At 46.8% G+C, this 24,191-nt stretch overlaps 1 protein-coding gene across 1 annotated transcript in view; it reads right to left on the bottom strand.

Annotated features, from left to right (window-relative positions):
- The window catches only part of Dpy19l3 (dpy-19 like C-mannosyltransferase 3), a 63,660-nt gene extending 39,796 nt beyond the window's left edge, over positions 1–23,864 (bottom strand). Inside the window, exons 1-4 of the mRNA XM_028754212.1 lie at positions 23,768–23,864; positions 22,129–22,270; positions 19,288–19,421; positions 536–626 (exon numbers count right to left, since the gene is read on the bottom strand). Coding sequence (XP_028610045.1) covers positions 536–626; positions 19,288–19,421; positions 22,129–22,231 — 328 coding nt within the window. The 5' untranslated portion in view covers positions 22,232–22,270; positions 23,768–23,864. The remainder of the gene's footprint in view (positions 1–535; positions 627–19,287; positions 19,422–22,128; positions 22,271–23,767) is intronic.
- Positions 23,865–24,191: the final 327 nt, after the last annotated feature.

Below are 24,191 nucleotides of genomic sequence, written 5' to 3'. Positions count from 1 at the left end.
TGGAAGCTATGGCATCTCAAGAGATGGCTTGGTGGTTAAGAGTACCGGCTGCTCTCCCAGAGGACCCTGGTTTGATTCCCAGCACCGACATGGCGGCTCACAACCACCTGTAACTTGGTCTTAGGAACACAATCCCCTCTTCTGATCTCCACAGGCACCGGGAATACACATGGGACACAGACATATATGAAGGTGAGTCATTCATACATTTAAAATTATGAGCCAGGTGTGGTGGCTCATGCCTTTACCTCAGCACTCAGGAAGCAGAGGCAGGTGGATCTCTGAATTCAAGGTCAGCCTGGTCTACACTATGGGTTCCAGGACAGTCAGGGCCATGTAAAAAGACTCTGTCTCAAAACAAAACAAAAAAAACACGTGTGTGTGTGCGCGCGCACACACACACACACACACACACACACACACACACACACACACGCTAAATAACAATGCATCAGGTGAAAGAGGGGAGGGGAGAGGCTTGAGGGAAACAACACAGGGGAGTCAGCATGCCCACATCAGTAGCTGTTGAGATTACCTTGCAGGAGGGTCGGAGCCTGCAGCATCTGTTTGTAGTAAGAATAGTACAGTCCACATTCCGTCCTGAATGAGATTTCTCGCTCTACTTCCTGAAACAAAGTGAGAACTACTGGGTTTACTTGACCTAGTTTCGTTGAAACGCCCACTGTTACTATAGAAACAAGATGCAGAACTACAGAGTTTAGGAGAGACAGGATGCCCTGCGCTTACCAGAAATCTTGACAGAGTGAGGCACAGAGGCTAGCACCTGCAATCCCACCAGCCGGAGGTTGAGACATGAGTTCAAGGTTGACCCGGAGACTATATGAAGAGACCTTGCCTCAAAACAACCAAAAGGAGGCAGATGCTGGGGGGATGGGCGGGGTCATTATTCTCTCTACTCTTGTAGATCCGTTTCCATGTAAAAATGGTTTTAAAAGCCCGACAGAACTTGTTTCATTTAAGGGGTATTTCGAAGTTCATGGTTTCACACAACTCACAACTACAAAGAAACCCACAAATCACCACTAGACCCAAGTGATAATATCTCTCAGACCTCTGGGGCTGGAGAGATGGCTCAGCAATAAAGACACACCATACACATTTTTTTTTTTCAAAAGTATAAATGACTTAAGAAGCTACAATCTCTGCTATTACAGACTCCTTTACTCCGGTGTTCCAAAAGCCAGGCCCCCGAGCTGATATCACACTGTGTAAAAAGTGGTGTGACCTACACGTTAACACAAAGATCCACACTCCACAGACCTCAGGTGTCTGGGACAGGTCAGAGATGCTCACACTTGCTGCCAAGCTGCCAAATCCTCATCTTGGCTCGTCTTTGCTCATTCTTACCTGCAGGATTTTTTTTTTCTAAGAGTAATAAAACATTTTACTAAGAGAACCATTTATGGGCTAGACAGACGCCTCAGTGGCTGAGAGGACTGGCTGATCTTACAGTGGACGTAGGTTCAGTTCCTGGCATGCACATGGCAACTCTCAACCATCTGTTGTTCCAGCCCCAGGGAATCTGATGCCTCCTTCCAGCCTCTGGGGTACTGTATGTACAGTACCCAGTGCATGCAGTCATACAATCGTACACATAAAATTTCAAACAACGCTTTTTCAAACAGAACCACTTACAGCCGGGCGGTGGTGGCGCACGCCTTTAATCCCAGCACTTGGGAGGCAGAGGCAGGCAGATTTCTGAGTTCGAGGCCAGCCTGGTCTACAGAGTGAGTTCCAGGACAGCCAGGGCTATACAGAGAAACCCTGTCTCGAAAAACCAAAAAAAAAAAAAAAAAAAACCAAAAAAACAAAAAACAAAACAAAAAAAAAGAACCACTTGGGCTATTTATCTTCAGACCTGAAAATTAATGTATTTCTCCTACCCTTTAAATACCTTTTCTATCTTTTAAAAGCACTATGAATTTGGGCCACTGAGTGGGCTCAGAAGATAAGGGTGCTTGCTGCCAAGCCTGACAACCTGAGTTCCATCTCCATGACCCACTTGGTAGAAACAGAGAACAGACTCCTACAAGCTATCCTCTGACCTCTATACAACTGTCTTGGCAAGTATATGCTACACACACACACACACACACACACACACACACACACACTACATGAAAAACTACATGAAAAATATAAAAACGGGGCTGGAGAGATGGCTCAGCGGTTAAGAGCACTGACTGCTCTTCCAGAGGTCCTGAGTTCAAATCCCAGCAACCACATGGTGGCTCACAACCATCTGTAATGAGATTGGATGTCCTCTTCTGGTGTGTCTGAAGACAGCTACAGTGTACTCATAAATAAAATAAATAAATAAATCTTTAAAAAAAAAAAAAAAAGAAAAGAAAAAAAAAAAAAGAAAAATATAAAAACATGGAGAACCCACTCAGATGCCTGTGGAAAACTCACTAATAAAATATTCCTAATAACTAAAAGTGTCGCAACACAAGCTGTTGAGATCGTTGAGCAGGTAGTCTGCAATCAAACCTGATAACCTGAGTTCCATCCTGAGCCTGAACGGCCGAAGCAGAGAAAAGACTCCTGCAAGAGGTCCTCTGACCTACACAGACGTTCACGATACCACATACCCACAGCCACACACATGCACGCACATAGATACACATGTGCATACACATACACACGCACACACAAATACAATTTTAAAAATTTTTTTACGACAATGTCAAAATATCCGACTATTGACTCCAGGAAACTATTAGCTGGTCCTGTTTCCTTCTAGGACCGTGTGAGGACAAACTTTATATACCGAACTTTCTTTCATAAAAATAGGCACTGACAGCCATTAAAGAAGAGGAGGAAAGAGAGGAGGAAGAGGCATGAAGAAGGGAGTGAAGGAGGAAGAGGAAGGGGGAGAGGAATGAGGGAGAAGGGTATGGGGAAGGAGGGGGTAAGGGAGAAAGAAAGAAAGAAGAGGACAAGGAGGAGGGGTCTGCTAAGCATGGTGACTCAAGTCTGTACTTCCATTATCCAGGTGGAGACGGGAGAATTATAAAGTCCAGCCTAGGCTACATAGTGAGATGTCATCTCAAAATAAAAGTTTAAAAAGGGCTGAAGGTGCTGGGCAGTGGTGGCACATGCATTCAATCCCAGCACTCAGGAGGCAGAGGCAGGCAGATCTCTGAGTTTGAGGCTAGCCTGGTTTAAAGAAAGAGTTCCAGGCCAGTCAGGGCTGCACAGGGAAACCCTGTCTCAAAACCAAACGAAAAGCAAGGAAGAGCACTGTAGATGCAGCCCAGAAGTACAGACGGCCTGCCCTACACATGATAGTACAAAGGCAAAACAAAAACAAAAATCCCAAACAATGGAAAGCCACCATTCACAGTGGCACTGATTGATCTTTCACAGCAGAAAGAGGCAACCTTTCCTAGTGATCACGTCAACTGGGCCATCTTTAATCTTTGCAAACGCACGACTTATTGCTTTGATAATATAAGACCAGACCGGTCTCCTGTGTTTCTGCACCATTCAAATTCCAATTCCCACCCAGTCAAAATAAACACGGAGACTGTCTACTGACGTTAACTGAGCAAACACTAGCTTTTGTCCATGCAAAGATAAATAAATAAATAAAACAAAAATCGGCCAGCGTTGAATATAGGTACACTCCTCTTTTCTCCAGCTGCTCTGAGCGTTCACGGCGCTAGCTACTGCCTTCAACAGAGCATCCTAACTCTAAACCTATCGTGGCAGTGGGGGAGCCAGCTCAGTCATTCACATCTTTGGGCTTCATCCCCTGTGGGGCTCCAAGGGGGGGGAAGAAAGGCTTTCGAAAAGGAGAGGGGGTTATTCAAAGTATAAGGAGTAGAAAGCATCTGTGCCCTTCCCCCCTCTTTACTATACCCAGAACAGTACAAACCAAAGAGGGATCTAATTAGTAAAGAACGCATTCAAACATGATTAATTGGTAATCTTGGCACCAGCTGTCTAGAACCAAATGCTATCCTTTATTAGACAGACACTTGCAGGTTTTACATCTGCTTCACGCTAAGAGAACATCTGCCTCGCTCAAACGCTTCCCCAGTTCTACGGCAATTTATACTTTGTCTGGTGGATCTCGCCAACGAAAACGTACATCAGCGGAAGTTACCCTCCGCAGAGCGCAAAGCGGACCAACACTCCGCATTTTAATTTGCATTGGTATTGAGCGGGGAGCAGTGTTTGGTGGAAGAATAAAAATGGGTCTGAAGATGATAACAGGGAGAAGCAGGAAGACGAAGACGGACGACCTGCATTCTTGTTCATCTGTGTGCATGTGTGTGTACACACTCACACGCACAATCCCGCAGAGCCGGCAGAGGGTGTCAGAGCGCTGGGAGCTAGAGTTCCAGGCAGTTATGAGCTGACAGTATAGGTGCTGGGAATTGATCTCAGGACCTCTGGAAGAGCAATAAGTGCTTTTACCCTCTGACCCATCTCTCCAGCCCTCTGAACTGTATTTTTAAAGATCTGCATCCCCAAAAACATTTCAGTAGCAGCTTGGATAGCAATGTAAGTACTAAAAGAGGAGAATAAGAGGACTGTTCACAGTTCATGATCTGGACCCCTGAGGGCACGCAAGCGTGATGCTGGCAATGTCCGGAAGGTTGTCAGGCCCTTTGAGAATAATGACACTCAACTCAGGAACACAGAAGGTTCATTTCTAAAAATCTCACATCAGTAACTTTTGTTGATAAAAACTGTTCCCTCCCATCTCCCGATAATTAGGCTGCTGGGAACGGAGAAGCCAACGACCCATTAACTCTCTGAAATGCTGTTTCAGAGTTAACAAATCATCTCACCAAGAATCGGGGAGTTCAAGGGAAGACAGCTGTGCAGAGCCCCGCACTGGGAACCATGCCCTTGGCAAACATATTTACGGCACGTACATGGTTTATTGTCTGGTTAAATTCCCATCCATCTGTTAGGATGGAAGCATTCCTGCCCTAGAGTTGACGAAAGCTGTGACACGTGACAGATGACAAGCAGGCTGGTGAGAAGGTTAAGTCTTGCAGGCTCTACCGGCTCCACTGGGCCTGCCCAGAAGCCACCAGCAGCATCTGTGGATTAACCCGATTTATTCCAGAGATACCTTGCTTTGAAGGAGTACGAAAATCCTGCAACATGAAACCTATGATACGGTAAACAGAAGCCCAAGAAAAACAGACTAGGAAGAAGCCAGGAAAGCCACACATGTTTTGAGTAGGTGGAAACAAGAGGTCGAAGAATCTAGTCCTGGACCCAAAAGAACAAGACCAGTACACAGAGAACAAAGGAAAAGGCACGTGACAGCTCACAACCTAAGGCCAGTTCCAGGGGACCCAACCCTGTCCTCTGCTTTCCACTGTCACCGGGCATGCACTTGGTGCACATACACCCATGCAGAAAAACACTTTGCATGTGTAAAATAAATCGATCTAAAAAAAAAAATTTTTTTTTTTCTGTTTTCAAAGTAGCTGGGTGTGAGTGTGGTGGCGCACGCCTTTAATCCCAGCACGTGGGAGGCTGAGACAGACGGATCTCTGTGAGCTCCTGGCCAGACAGGTCTGTATAGTTTGACCCTGTCTCAAAAGAAGATGGGGTGCTGATGCTGGTGGAGTGGTGTCTGGCAGAGATCTGGAGGTGACTGTGGGCCAAGTGGATTCCCAAGGGAAGGGCAATGGTACTGAGCCTAACAGGAGTACTAGCAAGAACAGCCAGGAGGGCACAGCACTGAGTGCAGATGAGGCACAGGGGGAGGAGGTATCAAGGGCAGGAGGCGGGTACCTGAGGGCACATCTCCTTGTCCCACAGCTCTGTCCCACAGGGCGCTGGGCCTGTAACACAAGAGCTTGGGAGGGTGGGGTGTGCAAAGGGGAGTTAGGAGTTTGTTTTCTACTCATTAAGCCTGAAAAGTACAGAGGGGATTTATATTTTATTTTGAGACAAGGTATCACTAGGTAGCCCAGGCTGGCCAGCACCGAACTGATCTTTGTGTTTCTGCCTCGAGTTAGGATTACAGACATGCACCACCATGCTTGGCTACATGCCGCATACATGCATACTTACATGACACACATACATTCTACATATGAAGATTTTTTTTTAATTTCATGTGTCTCTGTGAGTATACGCCACAAAAGTGCAGGTGCCGAGTGACCAGAAGAGGGCGTCAGAACCCAAGGGGCCAAAGTTATAGCCGGATGTGAGCTGCCTGACTCGGGCACAGGAAATCAGACTCAGGTTGTCTGGAAGAGAACTGAGTACTTTTAACCACTGAGATACCTCTCCAGCCCCTTAAAGGTTTTTTTTTTTTTTTTTCAACAAACAATTGCAGAGTCGTGAGTGGTCCAACTGGACCACTGGGTGAAATAAGCCAGGCTTAGAAAGATCAACAGTACACATATGAAGTGTATTGTTCCCTCATATGAAGATCTAGACATAAAACACACGTGAGACACAGAAGCAGAAGGCTTGGCTATGCGGGGTAGAGGAAGAGAACTAGAAGGACGGGGAGCAAGACAGGACGGAGACAAATGAAAAAAAAAAATAGACCACGTATTTCAACGCTTTCCTTGTGTGCACTGTCGAGCTTTTCAGCTGGGACACAGTCAGAAGCAGAAGCAGGAAGGAGATGAGAAGGGACAAGAGAGATCACGGGAGGTGGATAGACAAGTGTAAGGACAGGCAGTCTTCACATCTCATAATGAAAGCCACGGTTTACACTCATCTTAAAAATAAGGGAACAAGCTGGGCTCGCATCAAGGCTCTGCTGTAGTGACACGGGCGGAGAAAAGGCACGGTCTTGAGACAGTCACCCTTTTGGACATTGTATGTGCTTACAAGTGGGATTTGCTGAGGGGGTCCATGGAGGGTCCGAATGAGCAAGAGCTTTCAGAGCCTTTCGGCCTATGCTGGTCAGACATGTTGCTTTGAGCTGCAGATATGAAAAACACAAGGGCAGGCCAGGGCAGGCCAGGGCTTTGACCTCTGCATCTGAAATGCCCATTGGACACTAGAAGAAGTTGGGCAACTAAGGGGCCGATACACATGTCTCCATTTCAGGGGAATTCCTGAGTGGGGTCATGAATGGGAGCACCAGCATGCTGACCTTAGAAATGAGGGTAGACAGAAGAGACCTGGGGTCTCATTTAAGAAGAGGCTAGAAACTGAGGAGTGGATGGCCTTAGGGGGACCCAAGGGCTCAGATGCAGCAGTAGGAGCAACTCCTGAAGAGCAAGGCTGGGTGACTTAGCATCTTCGAGCTCACTGGGCATTTCACTAAGCACTTTTGTGGGGAAGCTAGGCACTTGAGCCTGACTGGTAAGGGTTCCAGAAAGAACCGTAAGAGAGGAACAGGGACTGTAGGTCATTAACAAAAAGAGGCATGTTGCACGTGTCCCCCAGAAGGGAGCACGGGTAAAAGTGCCTACTGCCAAGTGCTGGGTCTCAGCAGAGGTGGGGGAAGAGAGCAGCACCGGGTGCGTGCATGCGAACCAGCCAGGTGCGGTGTGCAGGCCTACCCTCCAGTCCTCTGCTGAGATGAGGACTGCAGAAGGGCCAGCAAGGGTCTGGGGCACAAGCTAGGTGTGGTGCTACACACCTGTGATCTCAGCACCTCCAGTGTGCATGCAGCAGTCATTTGTGCACACACAGGGCCGTGACCAATTCAAGATGCCCAGTGCGCACGGGTCCTAGTGGGAACCAGTCATCCTTCTCAGCGCGCATGCAAACACAAAAAGAGGGTGAGGACAGGAGGGGGTCAGTGCAGCAGGGATGCCAGCTCTGATGTCAACTGGATGGGGATTCCACTCCAACTGGGGCATGGAGAATCGATGACATCACTCAATCCTTTTGAACCTCAACTTCTCTTTCATAAAATAACGTATGCTCAAAAAGGACGAGGTTTCAAGATTCCAGGTTATAATCTATGTGATAGATATATATATATGTGTATGTATCACATATAGATTATATATGTGATATATATGTATATGTATATATGTATATGTGCATAAACATGGTTTCCTGGGAGCAATGGTTCGGTGTTGGCCAGTTTGGTATTCTCAGGCACTGTATGCTAAGTAGCACAAGAAAAACCAATGATGTTGATGTTCTGATGTTGGCACAGTGACAGCTTTCTAAAATGTGTCCTAGAGTGTTTTTTGTTTGTTTGTTTGGTTTGGTTAAGACTCTGGGCAGCTAAAGCTGTAGGTCAAGACTAAAGCACCTGTCTAGACTCCCCTGAGGGGCTGGGGGCGTGGCTCAGTGTGGAACACCTGCCTAGAATCCTCCAATGAGGGGCTGAGGGTGTGGCTCAGTGGTAGAGCCCCTGCCTAGAATCCTCCAGAGACTCAGGGGTGTGGCTGAGAAATAGATCACTTACCTCATAAGCAACACCCTTAGATCCACTCCTAGTGATGGAAAACCTTGTCAGAAAAAAAGAAAATCCCTAGTGCTTGATATTCTTAGGGTAAAGAATAGTGAAGAATTCCCTATCAAAACTACAGAATTTGTTTTCTGGGGCCACACTTGGCAATCCCATTTTCCTAGAATAATATCTATTTTTTTCTTAGACCTCAGATTTGCATAGATATACCACTTGTGATGTCACACAATCGCCTTCTGGTTTTCAGTTTCTGTATTTCCACCCCGTTTTCTAGCATGCTGGTGGATGAGGTCACACGGATGGCTGTCCTTTTCACCAAGCGTTTTCCTATTTTCTAGTTATTAATCTACTTTTTAGCTGTATCCATCCTTTTCCAGACAGCTTACTTTCCAATTCCATTCATTTCTGGATACTCACTCTTCCTCTATATCATACTATTTACAGCCACAAAACTCTGCATGCTGCTTTGAAACACACCTCTGATTTCTAGATTTCATTTATAATTCCTAAACATTCAACATCCACTTCCTCTGCAACATGAATTCTCTAAGGAATACTTTTAGGCACATCTGCAGTAGACAAGGCCCCGGGGTTCGAGCCTCTGGGCTGCAAGTGAAGAGAGAGTGAAGAAGAGGAGGAAGGGGAGGGAATAGAAACTCGTAATTACAGGTAGGAGGGAGTTTCGTATTTAGTTAGCTCCAACTTTTATTTAAAGGAATGAATAAATCAAAGAGAAAACTGTCACATTATCCTAAGGCAGGAACCAGAGTGTTTATTTTGCTGGGTGAGTAAAGTCTATTTTCTCTGCAAACAAAACAAACACACACTCTGGGGAGCCAGAGAGATGGTTCAGCAGTCCAGAGCACTTTCTGTTCTTGTAGCAGACCAGGTTCAGTTTCAAGTACCCACATCAGCAGGCTCACAATTGCCTGGCACTACAGTTCCAGGGGAATCCGATGCCCTCTTCTGGCCTCTTGGGGCATAGCACTCATGTGTGCATGCACATACACTCATGTACATGAATTTAGAAATAAAAGTTTAGAAGTTGGATGTGGAAGTGCCCAACAGTGAGTTTGAGGACAGCCTGGTCAAATTATAAGTTTCAGCCTACCCAGGAGTAGTGAGACCCTGCTTCAAAGGAAAAAGAGTTTCGATATATACGACATCCTTATGTTCATTTTGTGTCCTGCTTCTGAGAATGCATATTTAATTGTTTTCTCTCTCTCGTTCTCTCTCTCTCTCTCTCTCTCTCTCTCTCTCTCTCTCTCTCTCTCTCTCTCTCTCTGTGTGTGTGTGTGTGTGTGTGTGTGTATCTGTGTATCCTGTGTTTAACCTGGGAACTTTTCAGTGTGACTTTCTTAACTACAAAGACACAGGACAAATCATTTTTTTTCTGTGTACTATCTACTGACATTCTACAGTGAGTACTGTGGTCACAGGACCCTGTGTATGTATTTCTCCTTTGCTTTGGGGTAGTTTTTTTCCATAAATATACCTATGGGGCTTTGCGTTTTGAGACAGCTTCACTATGGAGCCTAGGCTGGTCGTGAACTCAGTGTTTTCAATTCTTCTATCTGTACTTCTTAGGAGCTAGAATTACAGGCATGTATTACCACACCATGGATCTATTTACTGATCTATCAGCTTGTTGTTTTTGAGGCAGAGTAGCTCAGTTGGCTTCAAAATCTTTTGTAGTTGAAGATGTCCTTAAACTCTGATCCCAGCGCTGAGATTACAGGTGAGCACCACAACACAGTTTATTGGATACCGGGGATAAACCCAGGGCTTCCTGCATGCTGTGCAAACACCTCTATCAACTGAGACCTGTCCCAGATCAACTTACCAGTTTTGAAAGAGACACATATTTATAGATACATTTTGATTCTAACTATAAAAGAGACCCAGGGTGTCTCCACCACCTAGGTCTTTTCCTCCTTCCCCTCGTGTGTTACGTTGTCATATTCTTACTTAGTTGTTACATTATACAACCAAACGTTGCACATGTAAGCCCTATGATAGTATACTTCTATTCTTGGTCCTATAGTGAATAATGAGAGTCCCACTGACAGCCATTTTAGACATTTTAAAAATTCTATTCTAGATAGCTTGTTTGTTTTGTTTCATTTTGTTTTTGAGATGCGGTCTAGCTATATAGCTTTGGCTGGTTTGGAATTCACTATGTAGATCAGGCTGGCTTCTGTTGGCCTGCCTGTCACTCCAGTTCTAGGGGATCTGGTGCCCTCTTCTGGCCTCTGAGGACACTGCATGCTGGTGGTACACACACATACATGCAGACAAACACTCTTACTCATAAACGTAAATTAAAAAAAAGAGTCTCTGTTTTGAATCTATCTTTCAAACTAGCAAATACTTTATTTCAGAGGTAAGGTGCCACTATGTAGTTGAGGCTGGCCTTAAACTCTACCCTCCTCCTGCCTTAGCCTCCTGAGTGCTGGGGCTACAGGCCTACACTTCTGTGCCTGTTTGTGAGGTATTCGTTCGATCTTCAAGTGTTTGCTATAAGGTTTTCTTGTTTCTTCCACCGTTTTCTCTTATGGTATCATTTCACAACCTTCTGCTAGCTCCTTCTGGGTAATTAGTCATTCTGAATATGACTGACTAGTTCTTTCTTGAACAGTTCCTTCCAAAAGGTTTTGTGGGGAGAGGTGGAAAACACACTCTGCAAAAGCTGCTTTGAGATAAAGGTTGTTTTTCAGAGTGACTTCTTAGCCTGCCCTGGTGGTGCATGCCTTTAATCCCAGAACTCAGGAAGCAGAGGCAGAGAGAAATGTGAGTTTAAGATCATAGGGAGTCTCAGGCCAGCCAGGGTATCTAGTGAGACCCTAAGAATGATGTCTTTAGTTTTCTCCTCAGTTTACTGAATGGTGATTGGGAATGACAGGGTTGTTCAAACAGTGCTACCACATCTCGCATCCTACAAACATGGCCAACCCCTTGGGACCCCTTTCACAATGCTCAGTTCCCCAGCGTCACAGAAGCACAGTCAGGAAAACTGCTTTGTGGCTCTTTGTACCCATTCCCACAGTCCATTAAGACATGGGTGGCTTTGTCTCTCAGGACAGGACATGGCTGCACATCAAACCTGTCTACACTCCCTGGACTTCATAGGATCTGCCTGGAATCTGGGGGTAAGGGTCTTCTTAGATTCATGAGAAGTCTGGGCACAGCGGGGTAGAGGGTGCTTTCCACGGATGAGCCTTATAAGGAAGAATCGGAGGGAGGGCGGGAAAGAGAATCCATCTCCCTCCATTTTCCTTAATTGTTCCGACACAGTTTCAAGATTAGTAGCAAGTGACATGTTTTTACTGCCACTTTCAAGTGAGAAGTTAAGTAAGTAATTTTGGGAATTTAATGACACAATTAGAAACAATCCCAGTCTCCAAAATTGGGGCACATTCAAAGTGCAAAATAAATAAGAGTATGTGCACTTATTGTCAAGTCCGCGGAATTCTATAGGTAATTTTTTTTTAGCCTAATAAACAGGAGCTTGGTAAAGGCGTGTAACCGGCTATGTGAGAAGCATGTCAGACATGGCGAATTATGCGTATGATATTGGGTTTTCTGGGTAAAACACGTATGCACATAGGATGAATAACAGAAGGAAAATGAAACCCAGGCGTGCACAGACTAGCCAAATGTTCTACCAGGAAACCACACTTTCACATTCAGCACTCAAAACTGTTTTCTTCCTTATCGTGCTCTGTGTGTGTGTGTGTGTCTGTGTGTGTGTGTCTGTGTGTCTGTCTGCATATGACTGGAGACTGAACCCTGGGCCTAGGCAAATACTCTACCCCTGAACTACATCTCTGGCTTATTCTTACCGTTTGCATTGAGACAGGGTCTTGATCAGCTAGTTGCCCATGCTGCCTTTAAACTTACTCGGTAATCCTCTGCCTCAGCATCCTGAGTAGCTGATCAGCCAGCTCTAAAAACATCTGATAAAAGTAATGTGTACTGAAGCTTGGGCGGGGTTGGTGCATGCCTTTGATCCCAGCATTCAGGAGGAAGAGGTAAGTGGATCTCCGTGAGTTCAAGGTCAGCCTGAACTACATAGTGAGACCCTGTCGAAGACGCAAAATTGTGTGTGTGTGTGTATTCCTACATATATAAGTACAACCTGTTCTACAATTAATGCATGTATGTATGTGTGTACGTATGTTTTCAGGGCAAATCATTTGGTATTAGATAACCAATTACTGTGCCCTCCCCTATTTCTAGTAACAATTAATGAAAAAAAAGAGGCCATCAATTTATGTAGGTATTTTGGGGGGTTTAAAGGAACAGGAAGGAGAAATGACATCATTATAAACAAAAAGTTGTTGTGAATCTTAAGTGCTGCGTTTCATCTCAAAGTCTGTTTCACCATCGAAGCACAGCATGTATAACAAATAAACGTCTCTTTTCTTTCTGCAACACACATTATAAATGCTCAATAAATAAAAGCATAATGGCAATACGCCTTCCTCTGCTGACCGCTGACATTAGACTGCACTGCCCATCCCCCACCTGCCAGCTTGACCCTCAGTCAAGCTAAGCTGCTTCTTCCAGCTCCAGGCAGATCTTCCCAGCAGCCAGCTGCTCCACTCCTCCTCTGCCTTCCCTTCCTGAAACCCCACAGGTTCACTCTGCTTCAAACACGAGCTTGTTTACTTAGCCCCAGTAATGCGCTGGGCTTTAAGGGCAGTGCGGCTCATAAGTGTGCCCTTTTGGTTTGTTTTGATTATGATAAAGGGCAGTAGAAAAAGCACGCTACACTTAAAGGCCAATTTAAAGCCAAGGTGTTTCCGAAGTAAAAAGAAAAAAAAAAAAAAAGTGCCAGACACACTGCAGACACTCAACACAGGATATGTGTATTTAAATATGTAACATCTGAACTTCAGGGACTGAGCAGAAGCAAATAAAGACTCTAAGCCATAAACAAGGCTGGGAAAGGGTACGGATACGGATTTTCTCTACTGCCTAAGTCCCTATCTTTCCCTTCAGTTTTCACAGTGGTTCAAGGTTCCCACTTTTCAGATTCTAACACTGCGAAGACATTCCCGAGACCGAGACCACTCTGAAGCACGCTGTCGCACATTCAGGGTGAGCCTGGGTTATGTTCAGAGTTCCGATGAGGTGACTGAGGTGATGGCATTCTGTCCTGATCTTACCCTAACTCCAGTCTGTGGCTGCTCAGGTACTGCTGAGCCTGAGGCTTTCCCGAACGATCATGTCCTCTCGGGTAACACGTCTGGGATTTGCCATGACTCTGACCACAGCCCGATGTGTAAAGCAGAACAAAATGGTGTGTTCTGCCAAAATAAATGCTACCAGGTTCCCCTGACCTGCACCTGACAGCAATGTCACTGGGGTGTTTGCCTTTAAAAACGCTCTGTCCCGAGTGTTTGGGGCAAGAGCACACATTCTTGGTTGTCAGCTAATAAAGGACTCCAACGTGGCCTTATGTGCATGGTAGTCTGTAACTTTCTTGCCCGGATTGTAGCATCAGGTCATCCAAGGTTGGGCATGGAGACTGTGTTTCAAAGGAAATAAATGAACAAAACAAACAAACAAACACATCATACTGAGTAAGGGCATAGTGGTGCATACTTATAATCCCAGCACTCAAAGCTGAGGCTTGAGGATCAATACTTGGAGGCTAGCCTGGGCTAAGAAGTGAGACATTATCTTAAAATCAAGTAAAACTTAAACCAGTAAATCATTTTGAAAAACAGAAATCCAATGTACAAGCTGTCTCTCTTACAAAGAACTATTTGTAGTCTTTGAATAATTAACAATTCCGAGTACTCAAAAAGCAGAGTATTTTCACCAAAAAAAAAAAAAAAAAAAAAAAAAAGCTTAGTGTCCTGAGTAATGGCCCTACACCTTTAATCTCAGCACTCAGGAGGCAAACTCTCTTGAGTTTGAGGCCAGCCTGGTCTACAGAGTGACTTCCAGGCCTGCCAGAGCTACACAGTGAGATCCTGTCTCAAAACAAAGAGAGATATTGTGAGAACAGTCAGTCAGTGAGCCTCTGAGCTCAGTTGTAACCTCCACGGGACAGGGGGAGGTGGGTGGAAGAAACCTGTTAGAGAGTATGCCAGCTTATGGCTCCCCAGATGGAATCGGAGGCATGGAAAGCCGGCCCAGGCTTCTCCTCCTTTCCCACTCTACACACTTCTGAAACAATCTCACCCACACATCTACACGCTGGTAATAGGAAAATGTCCGTTTTCCAACACAGATGGAGTGCCTGCCTTTGGAGCCATCAAGCCAGCTTCCTCAACCCCCTATCTTTAGCACGACTGCTTTGAAAGAGCCATCAATATCAAAAGTCAGCTGGGGGTGGCGGCAGGAAAATCATGGGTTCAGAGCCAGCCTGGGGTACACAGTGAAACCTTGTCCTTGAAAGTAACTTCTAGGCCCCAGAAATCAAGAATCCGGCTGTTTCCTCAGTCCTCTGTTCCTAAGTGACCCCGACTGACAGCTTGAGGCTGGTGACTCAGAAAGGACCTCTCATTTCTGCAAAGATGACTCAGGATGTAAACCTTGCCAGAAACTAGAAGGTTAGGGCTTTGAGCCATCCGGTCATATCACTCTGACCTCTCTAGGCTGTAGACTATGCTCAGCCCGTGGCCAGTGACTGAGTCTCATGTTGACGTGACACCAGCTAGAGTCTATGAGAGAGAACCTCAACTTAGGAAGTGCCCCTCCCCATCAGACTGGCCTGTGGGAAAGTCTGTGGTACACTTTCTTGATCAGTGTGGGAGGGCTCAACTCGCTGAGCAGTGCCACCCCTGGGCAAGTAAAGGCAAGAAGAGTAAGCAAGCCACGGAGAGTACACTGACTGCTTGAGTTCCTACCTCCAGGTTCCTGGTCTGACTTCCTTCAAGGATGGGCGGTGACATGGAAGTGTAAGCTGAGATAGATCCTTTTTGGGGGGGGAGATGGGGGGGTTTGAGACAGACAGGGTAGCCTTGGCCGTCCTGGAACTCACTCTGTAGACCAGGCTGACCTCGAAACTCAGAAATCCACCTGCCTCTGCCTGCCTCTGCCTCTCGAGTGCTGGGATTAAAGGCGTGCGCCACCACTGCCCGGTGAGATAGATCCTTTCTGCCTCAAGTTGCCTTTTTGATCAGGGTGTTTCATTGCAGCAATAGTAGCCCTAATGGAGACACTCGTTTATCTGGAGCTTGGATGAGCTGCCCTGGCTGGCATCAAACCACACACTCCCACACTGACGTACCAGGAGAGTACTTCAAACTGAGCTCACAAGGAAGGGCAATGGATGCTGGATTTCGGATGCTCTGGACCATGCTGCACCTTTCCCTTCGGCTGGTTCTAGCCTGTATCTTTGAGTTCTAGGATTCATTCTAGCCAACTGCTCACCTCGAATGGCTAGGGTACCTCAGAATTTATAGCCAGCTGCTCAGAAGTGAGAGCTGCCTGGGAATCTCTCAATTTGAGTTTGGCTTTTTGGTTTGTTTGTTTTGTAGACAAGGTCTTGCTATGTCACCGTGGCTGGCTTAGAACTCAGAGACCAGCCTGCCTCTGCCTCCCAAGTGCTGGGGATAAAGGTGTGTGCTACTGTGCCTGGCTGCAACTTGAGTCCACAGCCATGGCAACTTTGGCCAAGACTAGCCTCAACCTGGGAGGTTTGGCCTATATGGTGGTAGCTGGTGAGAAGTCACTGTGCCCTGGAGAACTACAAAATTGTGTTGTTACAGAGAACAGCCAATGTATCCAGCCAGCCACCAAGCTGCTCACAGAACACATCAGGTTGTCACTGATCTTTCTGCCCTCCTTTCCATAAAAAATGTTACCTTTTATTTAAAAAAAAAAAAAAAAGGTCCTTCCAGGTCAACTTCCTAGAAAATTCTGACTCCACCCTCCTCTCTCCAACTCCTGCCAAGCTCTGAACCCCTACACGAAGGGAGTAAAAACTCAGGTTCCCCAAAGAAGGCACATCTGTGAGGATGGGGAACACAGCCGAATCATCTTGCGCCATCTGTGGTCTCAGTAGCCATTTGTCCCCAGCCTCTCTACTGACCCAGGACATCCGGCTAGTGGGTGTAACCTTTGGCATGTACCCACTTAGCTAACGACTAGCTTCTTCCCAGATTCCAAATTAATGTCACCCGACAGCGTGTAACAGCCACAGCAGAGCCCCCCCCCCACACACACACTTTGTTGTGCTCTGTGTCCTAGTTTGCCTTCTCCTGCTGAGATGAAGCACCGTGACTAAAAGCAACTTGGGCAGGCAACGGTTTATTTGCTTTATACATCCAGTTCCTCATGAAGGGAAGTCAGGGTAGAAACTCAAGGAAGGAACTAAAGCCGAGGCCATGGAGGGGTGTTGCTTAAAGGCTCGCTCAGTCTGCCTGGAGACGGTACTGCCCCAGTGGACTGAAACCTCCCACTTTGATCATTAACCAATTACAGTCCAGTCTGACGGAGGCATTTTCTCAAGTGAGGTTTCTTCTTCCCAGGAGAACTTGAGCCTGCTTCAAGTTGTCAAAGACCTAACCAGCACACCCACATACTTGGCGTCCCCACCGAAGTATTTGGATGAACGCACTGATTTATGATTCTTTTGGTCTGTGTGTGACACAGAAGTTCCTGTAGCCTCTTCCACCGCAGCGCGTGTCACTCGGGGCAACATGAGCCACGCTCAGGCCATGGCCACTGTTTTACACTCCCTTACACCATCCTATTATGCTCAAGGAATTTTGGTCCCAGGCGCCACCTGCCACTTGCCAACTACAATCTCACTTCCCTGCGATCACCTCTGCTTCTCCTTTTTTACCATGCAGATCTAGTTTCCAAGTCTCACCCTGGGGGGCTCAGCTTCCCCCAGACTCAAAGGAGGCCTCCCAGTCACTTCTCCCCTGCTTTGACTTTTCTTCCTGCTCATCAAAGTTAAGTTCCGCCCCATTCCCAGGCAGGAAGATAATCGCTTACTGAGTACCTAATTGGATATTCGGGTCTCACGGAGGAATCGCTGAACAGGATTAACTCAGCAGTGGGCTCTGGCTTTACCCTGCCCTCCTCAATCCATTCTCCTCACCACAGCCTGAGACACCACTCCCATCCGTTTTCTCTCAGGAGCACGGGGGCGCTCCACCGCCAGCTGTTGCTACTCTCAGTCTACGCTGTCCCCATCTGTTCTCCAGCCACGCTGTGCTGCAGCTGCCACACCCAAGCCTCTCTCGCTTCCTGGCCTGGGCACGTGTTCAGGATGAGTGCCACTCTCTGGAGCCTTGCGTGTATTCTCCTGAAGTATCACAGAGAGGTAGGGTCCCGTCTTACTTGTTTACTCCATCACAAGGCAAAGTGCGTGCTTAGCACGCTAGGTGTCTAGCACACATTTACCCCACTTAGCATGCTAGGAAGCTCCAGCCCTGAATACTCCATGTTCTCCATAGAATTTAGCTCAGTGTGACCAACAGGCGCTCAACACAGATTGGTTTGAAAGTAGCACAGTGATTACTCTGACCCAGAGAAAAGTCAAGGGTACCCAAGCATCTTGATGGAGTATGGCCTTTTATGGATGTGAGCAGGGCCACTCATAAGCTGTAAAGAGCTTGATTCAATAGTTTGTAATTGATTCCGTGATTTCTTTCAACACGTCTTCCTACCACGCTGCTACTGGCGTTTAACTCTGGCTACATAGTCCCACAGGGATATTTTAGTCTTTGTTCAAAATAAAGGTACTAACGTTCCTAAAGAAGCATGATTCTGGGGCTGGAGAGATGGCTCAGCAGTTAAGTGCTCTTGTGGAACCTAGAGGACCATGGTTCAGTTCCCAGAACCACCAGCACCAGCTCCAGGGAATCTGATGCTCTTTGCTGGCCTCTCCCAGGCCACAGCTAGGTGCACGCCGTATATAAATAAGATAAACCTTAAGGAGAAAAGCAAGACATGTTCAGCTCAAAACCCCTGGCAATGTGCACATTTCCTTCTGTGAAATCACAGACCTGCTCTGAAACAATGCCAGTGAGTTTCAGAAATTCTGAGAAATGATATTTCGAGAGTCAGCCCTGTCCCCCACTCTAAACAAATAGTGACTTTTCCATTCAAAGCCGTCTGCACACACAGTAAATAGTAAGGTCTGTAGCTCCCGGTGGGGATGCGGGCTCCAATAGCCTCTGCTTTTCTTTCTGCCTACTGACCAACCAACAGACAGAAAAAAAATAAATTTAAAAAATAAACTTTCTACCTCGGTCCCGTTTGTACACAGGTATATGCAATCAAAATGAATAGTAACAAAACAAGCCTCGTGCCTACCCTATCAGATCCCGCTGCATTTCACTGGAAAGCAGGACTCACAACCACTACACCAGCTTCAAAACCCACATTTCCACACACACTGACAGCCCACAATAACTACAGTCTCTAACTGTAGCCTGGGACTGTAAGAGCACACCACTATGCCTGGCTTTTTACATGGGTGCTAGAGATCTCTATTCAAGTCTTCACTTTGTTTTTTAATTTTTCACACAGGGTTAAGTAGCCCAGGTTAGCCTCAAATTCGCAACTCTTCTGCCTCTGTCTCTCTAGTGCTGGGGGGAATGCAGACACCGACATAGCCAGAGAGGAACTCATTTGATTAGACAAATTCTGACGCTATTTTTAAATGACGAACACTTAAGTCTTTACCCTAGAGTCAGTCTTTCAAGGTCCTGGATTCTTTTTTCTTTGAGAGGACAAGGTGTCATTGTAACCCAGGCAGACCTTTGAATGTCTGATCTTCCTATTCCACCTCCTGAGTCCTGGGATTACAGATATGCACTATCATGCCAGGATAAGAGACTGTGTTGTCTCTGTCATTCATCTACATGGTCAGCTACTGGGGAAACAAATGAGTGGATCATATAACAGCCCAAGGTGCCCCGTACCTTAATATTGGAAAACCACAAATCGTTCTCATGCAGGGTAGCCAGGTAAACGGATGTAAGAAGTCCAATGCAAAGCGCCACCGTTCCACCAACCGCAGACGACAGGATCTTCCAGAACCTTCCAGAGGCATGATCTTTTAGAAAAGAGAAACACATGAGACACAAATTTAGAACTTAGAGACAGCTCCACTGTTAGCATCACTGGCTGTTCTCACAGTGACTGGGGTCTGGTTCCCAGCACCCGGATCAGGCTGCTCACAACCACCTGCGACTCCAGGTGCAGGGGAGCTGATGCCCTCTTCTGTCCTGTGCTCATCTGTACATCCGGCACACTGACACACACAGATGTGTAATTAAAAATAAATATTACAGAAACGATACAGCATCAATCAAAGGACATACAAACTAGGAAGGATACAAAGGTAGGAGATTTAAGGATGATCAGAAGGGATGAATGTTCTGGGAGGGAACAGATTAAGGCCACGAACTGTGAATGAGCAAAAGGAAACAAACGGCCAATAACTGTAGCCGACAGAAGAAAACCTGTTAAAATCCATTCACATTTCCTAGCGTTGACAAAAGAGTGAGCTGTACTTTAAAGATTCTTGGCAGATACGAAACTTAAAATGGCACGATCTGGGGGTGTGGCTCAGTGGTGGAGCACCTGCCTGGCATGACCTGCAACGCAAGAGGGATATATGTAAGTGAAGCTTAGGACTGCTTTGGGAATGCGCTGGTTAGTATTTATGTCAACTTGATACAAGCTAGACTCAGCTGAGAAGCGGGGGAAACGTCAGTTGAGAAACTGCCTCCCTAAGATGGGCTGCAGGCAAGGCTGTAGTGGCTTTTCCTGATCAGTGACTGATTGTGGGCTATGCAAAGCGTAGTCTTGATCGCTATAAGAAAGCAGGCTGAGCAAGCCACGAGGAACGAGGCAATAAGCAGCACTCTTCCGTGGCCTCCGCATCAGCTCCTGCCCAGTTCCCACCCCACTTGAGTTCCTGCCCTGTGTGAGTTCCCGCCCTCACTTCCTTGTTGATGGACAGCAATGTGGAAGTGTAAGTTGAATAAACCCTTTCCTCTCCGACTTGCTTCTGGCTCACGGTGTTTCATCACAGCAGTGGAAACCCTAAAACAGGAATGGATTTAAACAATCTAATATCTTAGGGACCGGAGAGACGGCTCAGGAATTAAGAGCACTTATTGCAGTAACAAAGGACACAGGTTCTATTCTCAGTACCTAACATAGCGACAAACTATAATTTCGGTTCCAGGGAACCTGATGCCCTTTTCTGACCTCCTGGGGTTCCTTCCTCCTTCTGACCACCAGGCACACGCACGTGGTGTACTTATGAAAGGCTCGGGACATGCAACAGGAAGAACAGCACGTTCTGGAGCAGTGCATGGATCTTGCCTCGCTTTATAAGGCTGCTTGAGGGTAACCACGTACAGATGCAACCTTCAGACAGCAAGAAAAACGCCATCATCTATGCCCTGGATGAGCAGGTTGGCAGAAGCAGTTTTTCCTTCTTTTTAAAATTGTCTTTTATTTTCAAGGTTGCTATCTTCAAAGTTGTTTTTTTTTTGTTTGTTTTGTTTAATTAAAAATAAAACCAAATGGGGCTGGAATGATGGCTCAGGGGTTAAGAGCACTTACTGCTTTTTGCAGAGGACCCAAGTTCGGATCCCATCACCCACATGGTGGCTCATGACCAATTGTAACTCCAGTTCCAGGGAACCCGATACCCAATTCTGACCTGAGAGGACACCAGGCATACATGTAGTACATGTGGAGGCAGAAAATAAATAAATAAATACATCTTCAAAAAACCAGAAACAACCTAGGAGCTGGTGGGGCAGCTCAGTGAGCAGGGGTGCTTGCTGCCAAGCTTGATAACCTGAGTTTAATTTCTTTAACCCACAAGGTGGGAAGAGAGAACATTTTCATGCTAGTTTTCCTCAGATCTTCACATGCATGCCCTGGTGAGCCACCACACATACAAGGCAAATAAATACATGTAATTTAAAAAAAAAAAGACACAATCTAACATAAATGTTAACTGCACATCATCAGAAACTACTCCGAATTACCTAATATCATCAGCTTGATATTCTGATGCCTCTCATCAGCTTGGCCGAATGGCCTACCTTTCCGACTGAGAGACCTTTTATCTTATTAGACAGCTTTCTCTGCCATCTACTAGCTCTGGCTGGTAAGAATTCATCCGGCTACAAAGGATTAATTATGTCCCATACAGAAAATGGCTGACGGGTGTGGAGTTTTTCATGCTCACTAGAAGAAATTTGGCCATGTTTAATTACCTAGCAACTGCTCAGCGTTATATAATAAACAATTCGCCAAGTTCCTTTCCTTCTCCTGCCTTCCCTTCCTACCCACTCCCTAAATAAAGCAAAAGAGGTAACTTCAGGAATTTGCCTGAATACAAAAATGTTAAATCTCCTTTTCGAAGACTAGTCATTTTAATGACATGAGACTAAACGGAGATAAGGGTACGGGCAGGGGACGCTATACAAGGTACTGTAGAAAAAGACAGTTGGCTAGGGCAGGCGAAGCATCCCTCTCAAGGGCCTGATGACACTGCCACTGTAATTTAATCAAAACATAACTTACCAAGGATCCCTTCTCATCAAAGCTCTCTTTTACTGATTACAGCTGAAAAGCCAATATAATCAAAGTACAGTCAGAATTTCTGGGTGCTGGGACAAGTGTCCTTCACACATCTCACCAATTTTTTTTTTTTAACCCTATTAGATCGTGACATATGTTAATACGCGGAAGTGAAAGGAATCCAAAATACTGCTTTAGCCCCAGTCACCTACCAGATGGCAATTTCTTTTCCAATTTCACATCTTCTTTTGGTGATGGAAAATCCTCAGAAACTTCTATGGGTTTTGTCTCTTTTCTTTGCCGGATATCCATCATGATGTCAAAGGCTCATTTGCATTGTCCTTCCAACCACTCCTACAAACGACATCCAGATGAATGCCCATGGAAACGTCAGCACCCACTTTACCCAATACACCTTTATGCTCTTAGGTACTTCAATGGCCTGACAACCTGCTGTCCCCTGCTCAGCAGACCGTCCCATAGAAATCTTAATCAGCCTCTAGAGACACGACACAGTGTTTAACTTAACCATATTTATGAAGCACCTGTCCTCCAGCAGGCACTGCCAGGAGGCGGGGGATACAGGTGAGCCACAGGAAGAAGCCTAGCACTTCTTCCAGGAAGCCATCTTGGATGCTCCAGCGCCTTGTGATATTTTCCCCTCCCCGATTCCGTAACACTAACTGTGGGATATGTTGCGTGACACAGTTTTACATTATTTTCTATAGTTCCGACAGAAAGTAGTGGGCCTGATTCTCCCACAGAACTGACCACGTGGGAGGGATTCCTAGTAAACTTGTGACAGCCAGATTTTGAAGAACTGAAACAGCTTCTGATACCTGAATTTTAGCACCTGTGTTCTTTGGGAGGGAAAAAAATCCTTGCTAAGCTTTATGCCTGGGTGTCAAAGACAGTGCGGGGCCGTGCCAATCAGGGTGGCTGCTCTCCCTGGGGAGCAACTGTGGGTGTAGCTGCGGGAGCAGTTACCTAGTTTGGAAGCTGTGAGGGGGAGGCGGGGGTGTGGTGGTGGTGGTGGTGGTGAGTAAGCTGGCTTCAGTCCCCCGGGAACATCTTGCCTGGTTCCTCTGACTAATGAATAGCGTTTTACTAATTATCTATTAAAGATGAGGAGTAGCCAGACGCGATTGTTTCGGCAGCGAATCAATCCAACCTGCACTGGGGTACCAAAGTCTATGTTTATCTAACGGAAAGGCTCTTGCTCAATACAACAGAGGAAGCCAACGCAATTCTTTTGTTAAGATTCGTTCATTCAAAAATGCTGAGACGGAACACAGATTCAAATGCAGTGTGCTCAAAAGCACAAGAACCGGGACGGGGGGTGGGGGTGGAGGGCGGAGAGGGAATCTTTTCAAAGTCTTGCAGCCACAGCTGGAATCCTGTCCCCTCTTGGGGCGTTATATATCCTTCCTGCTAGCCCTTGGCGGGTAAGGGCTATACAGGGCCCACCTTACATCCACCCTGAGCCTGTTGAGGCAGAAAGTTAACAAACACGCAAGGTGCTAATTACGATTCGCCTCTGGATGGCAACAACCTCACCAACTAGGAAACAAAAAGTTGCTCCGGCCAGCGGGATGCAAAGCCCTGTCAGACGTGAGCAAAGGGACCCTAAGGCAATTCCAGGACTACGGACCAGGACGCGCGCCACTCCCCCGCACCTGGAGCCACTCCCCTGCGCACCTGGCGAGCCCACCCGAGGGCCAGGTGCTAGCCGGCCCGGGGAACCTCGAGACACACGCTTCCGCTCAGACACGCTCCCTCCCACGCCCCGCCCACGTGTCCCGTAGACACGGCGCGTCCAGTTCCCTCGCGGCCCGACCCGCTGCCACAGACCTGCGGCCTCAGCAGTCCTCGCGGGCTCCTCAGGATTGGCAAGGAAGCACGCCGAGCACCCAGGCCTTGAGGACGCTCCCACTCCACGGGCTACAGAGAGGTGAGGACCCGGAGGACCGAGCGATCTCCGGCTCTGTGCAGCGCGGTGCAAGGATGGGCCTGGGGGGCGTCTGCAGCCCCGAGAAGGGGCGCGCCGGGGAGGCCGGGCCGCTGCCGCTGCATTCATTGGTCCCGGCGACTGTTCATCAACGCGAGGCCCCGCCCCCGCCTCCCGCGCTGCCCCGCCCCGTCTCGTGCGGCGCACACCGGAAGGAAGAGGTACACTTCCGCTCGGAGGTTGGTTGTGGGCAGTACGTTCGGAGGCAGATGTTAAGCTTAGCGTGTTCTTGTCCTCGGAGTTCCTGGTGCCCCGAGGAAAGGTTTA

The sequence above is a fragment of the Grammomys surdaster genome, unplaced genomic scaffold (assembly GCF_004785775.1).
Source record: "Grammomys surdaster isolate TR1022 unplaced genomic scaffold, NIH_TR_1.0 125984, whole genome shotgun sequence".
In the NCBI taxonomy this organism is placed as follows: Eukaryota; Metazoa; Chordata; class Mammalia; order Rodentia; family Muridae; genus Grammomys; species Grammomys surdaster.
This window is presented reverse-complemented; position numbering and strand designations above follow the sequence as displayed.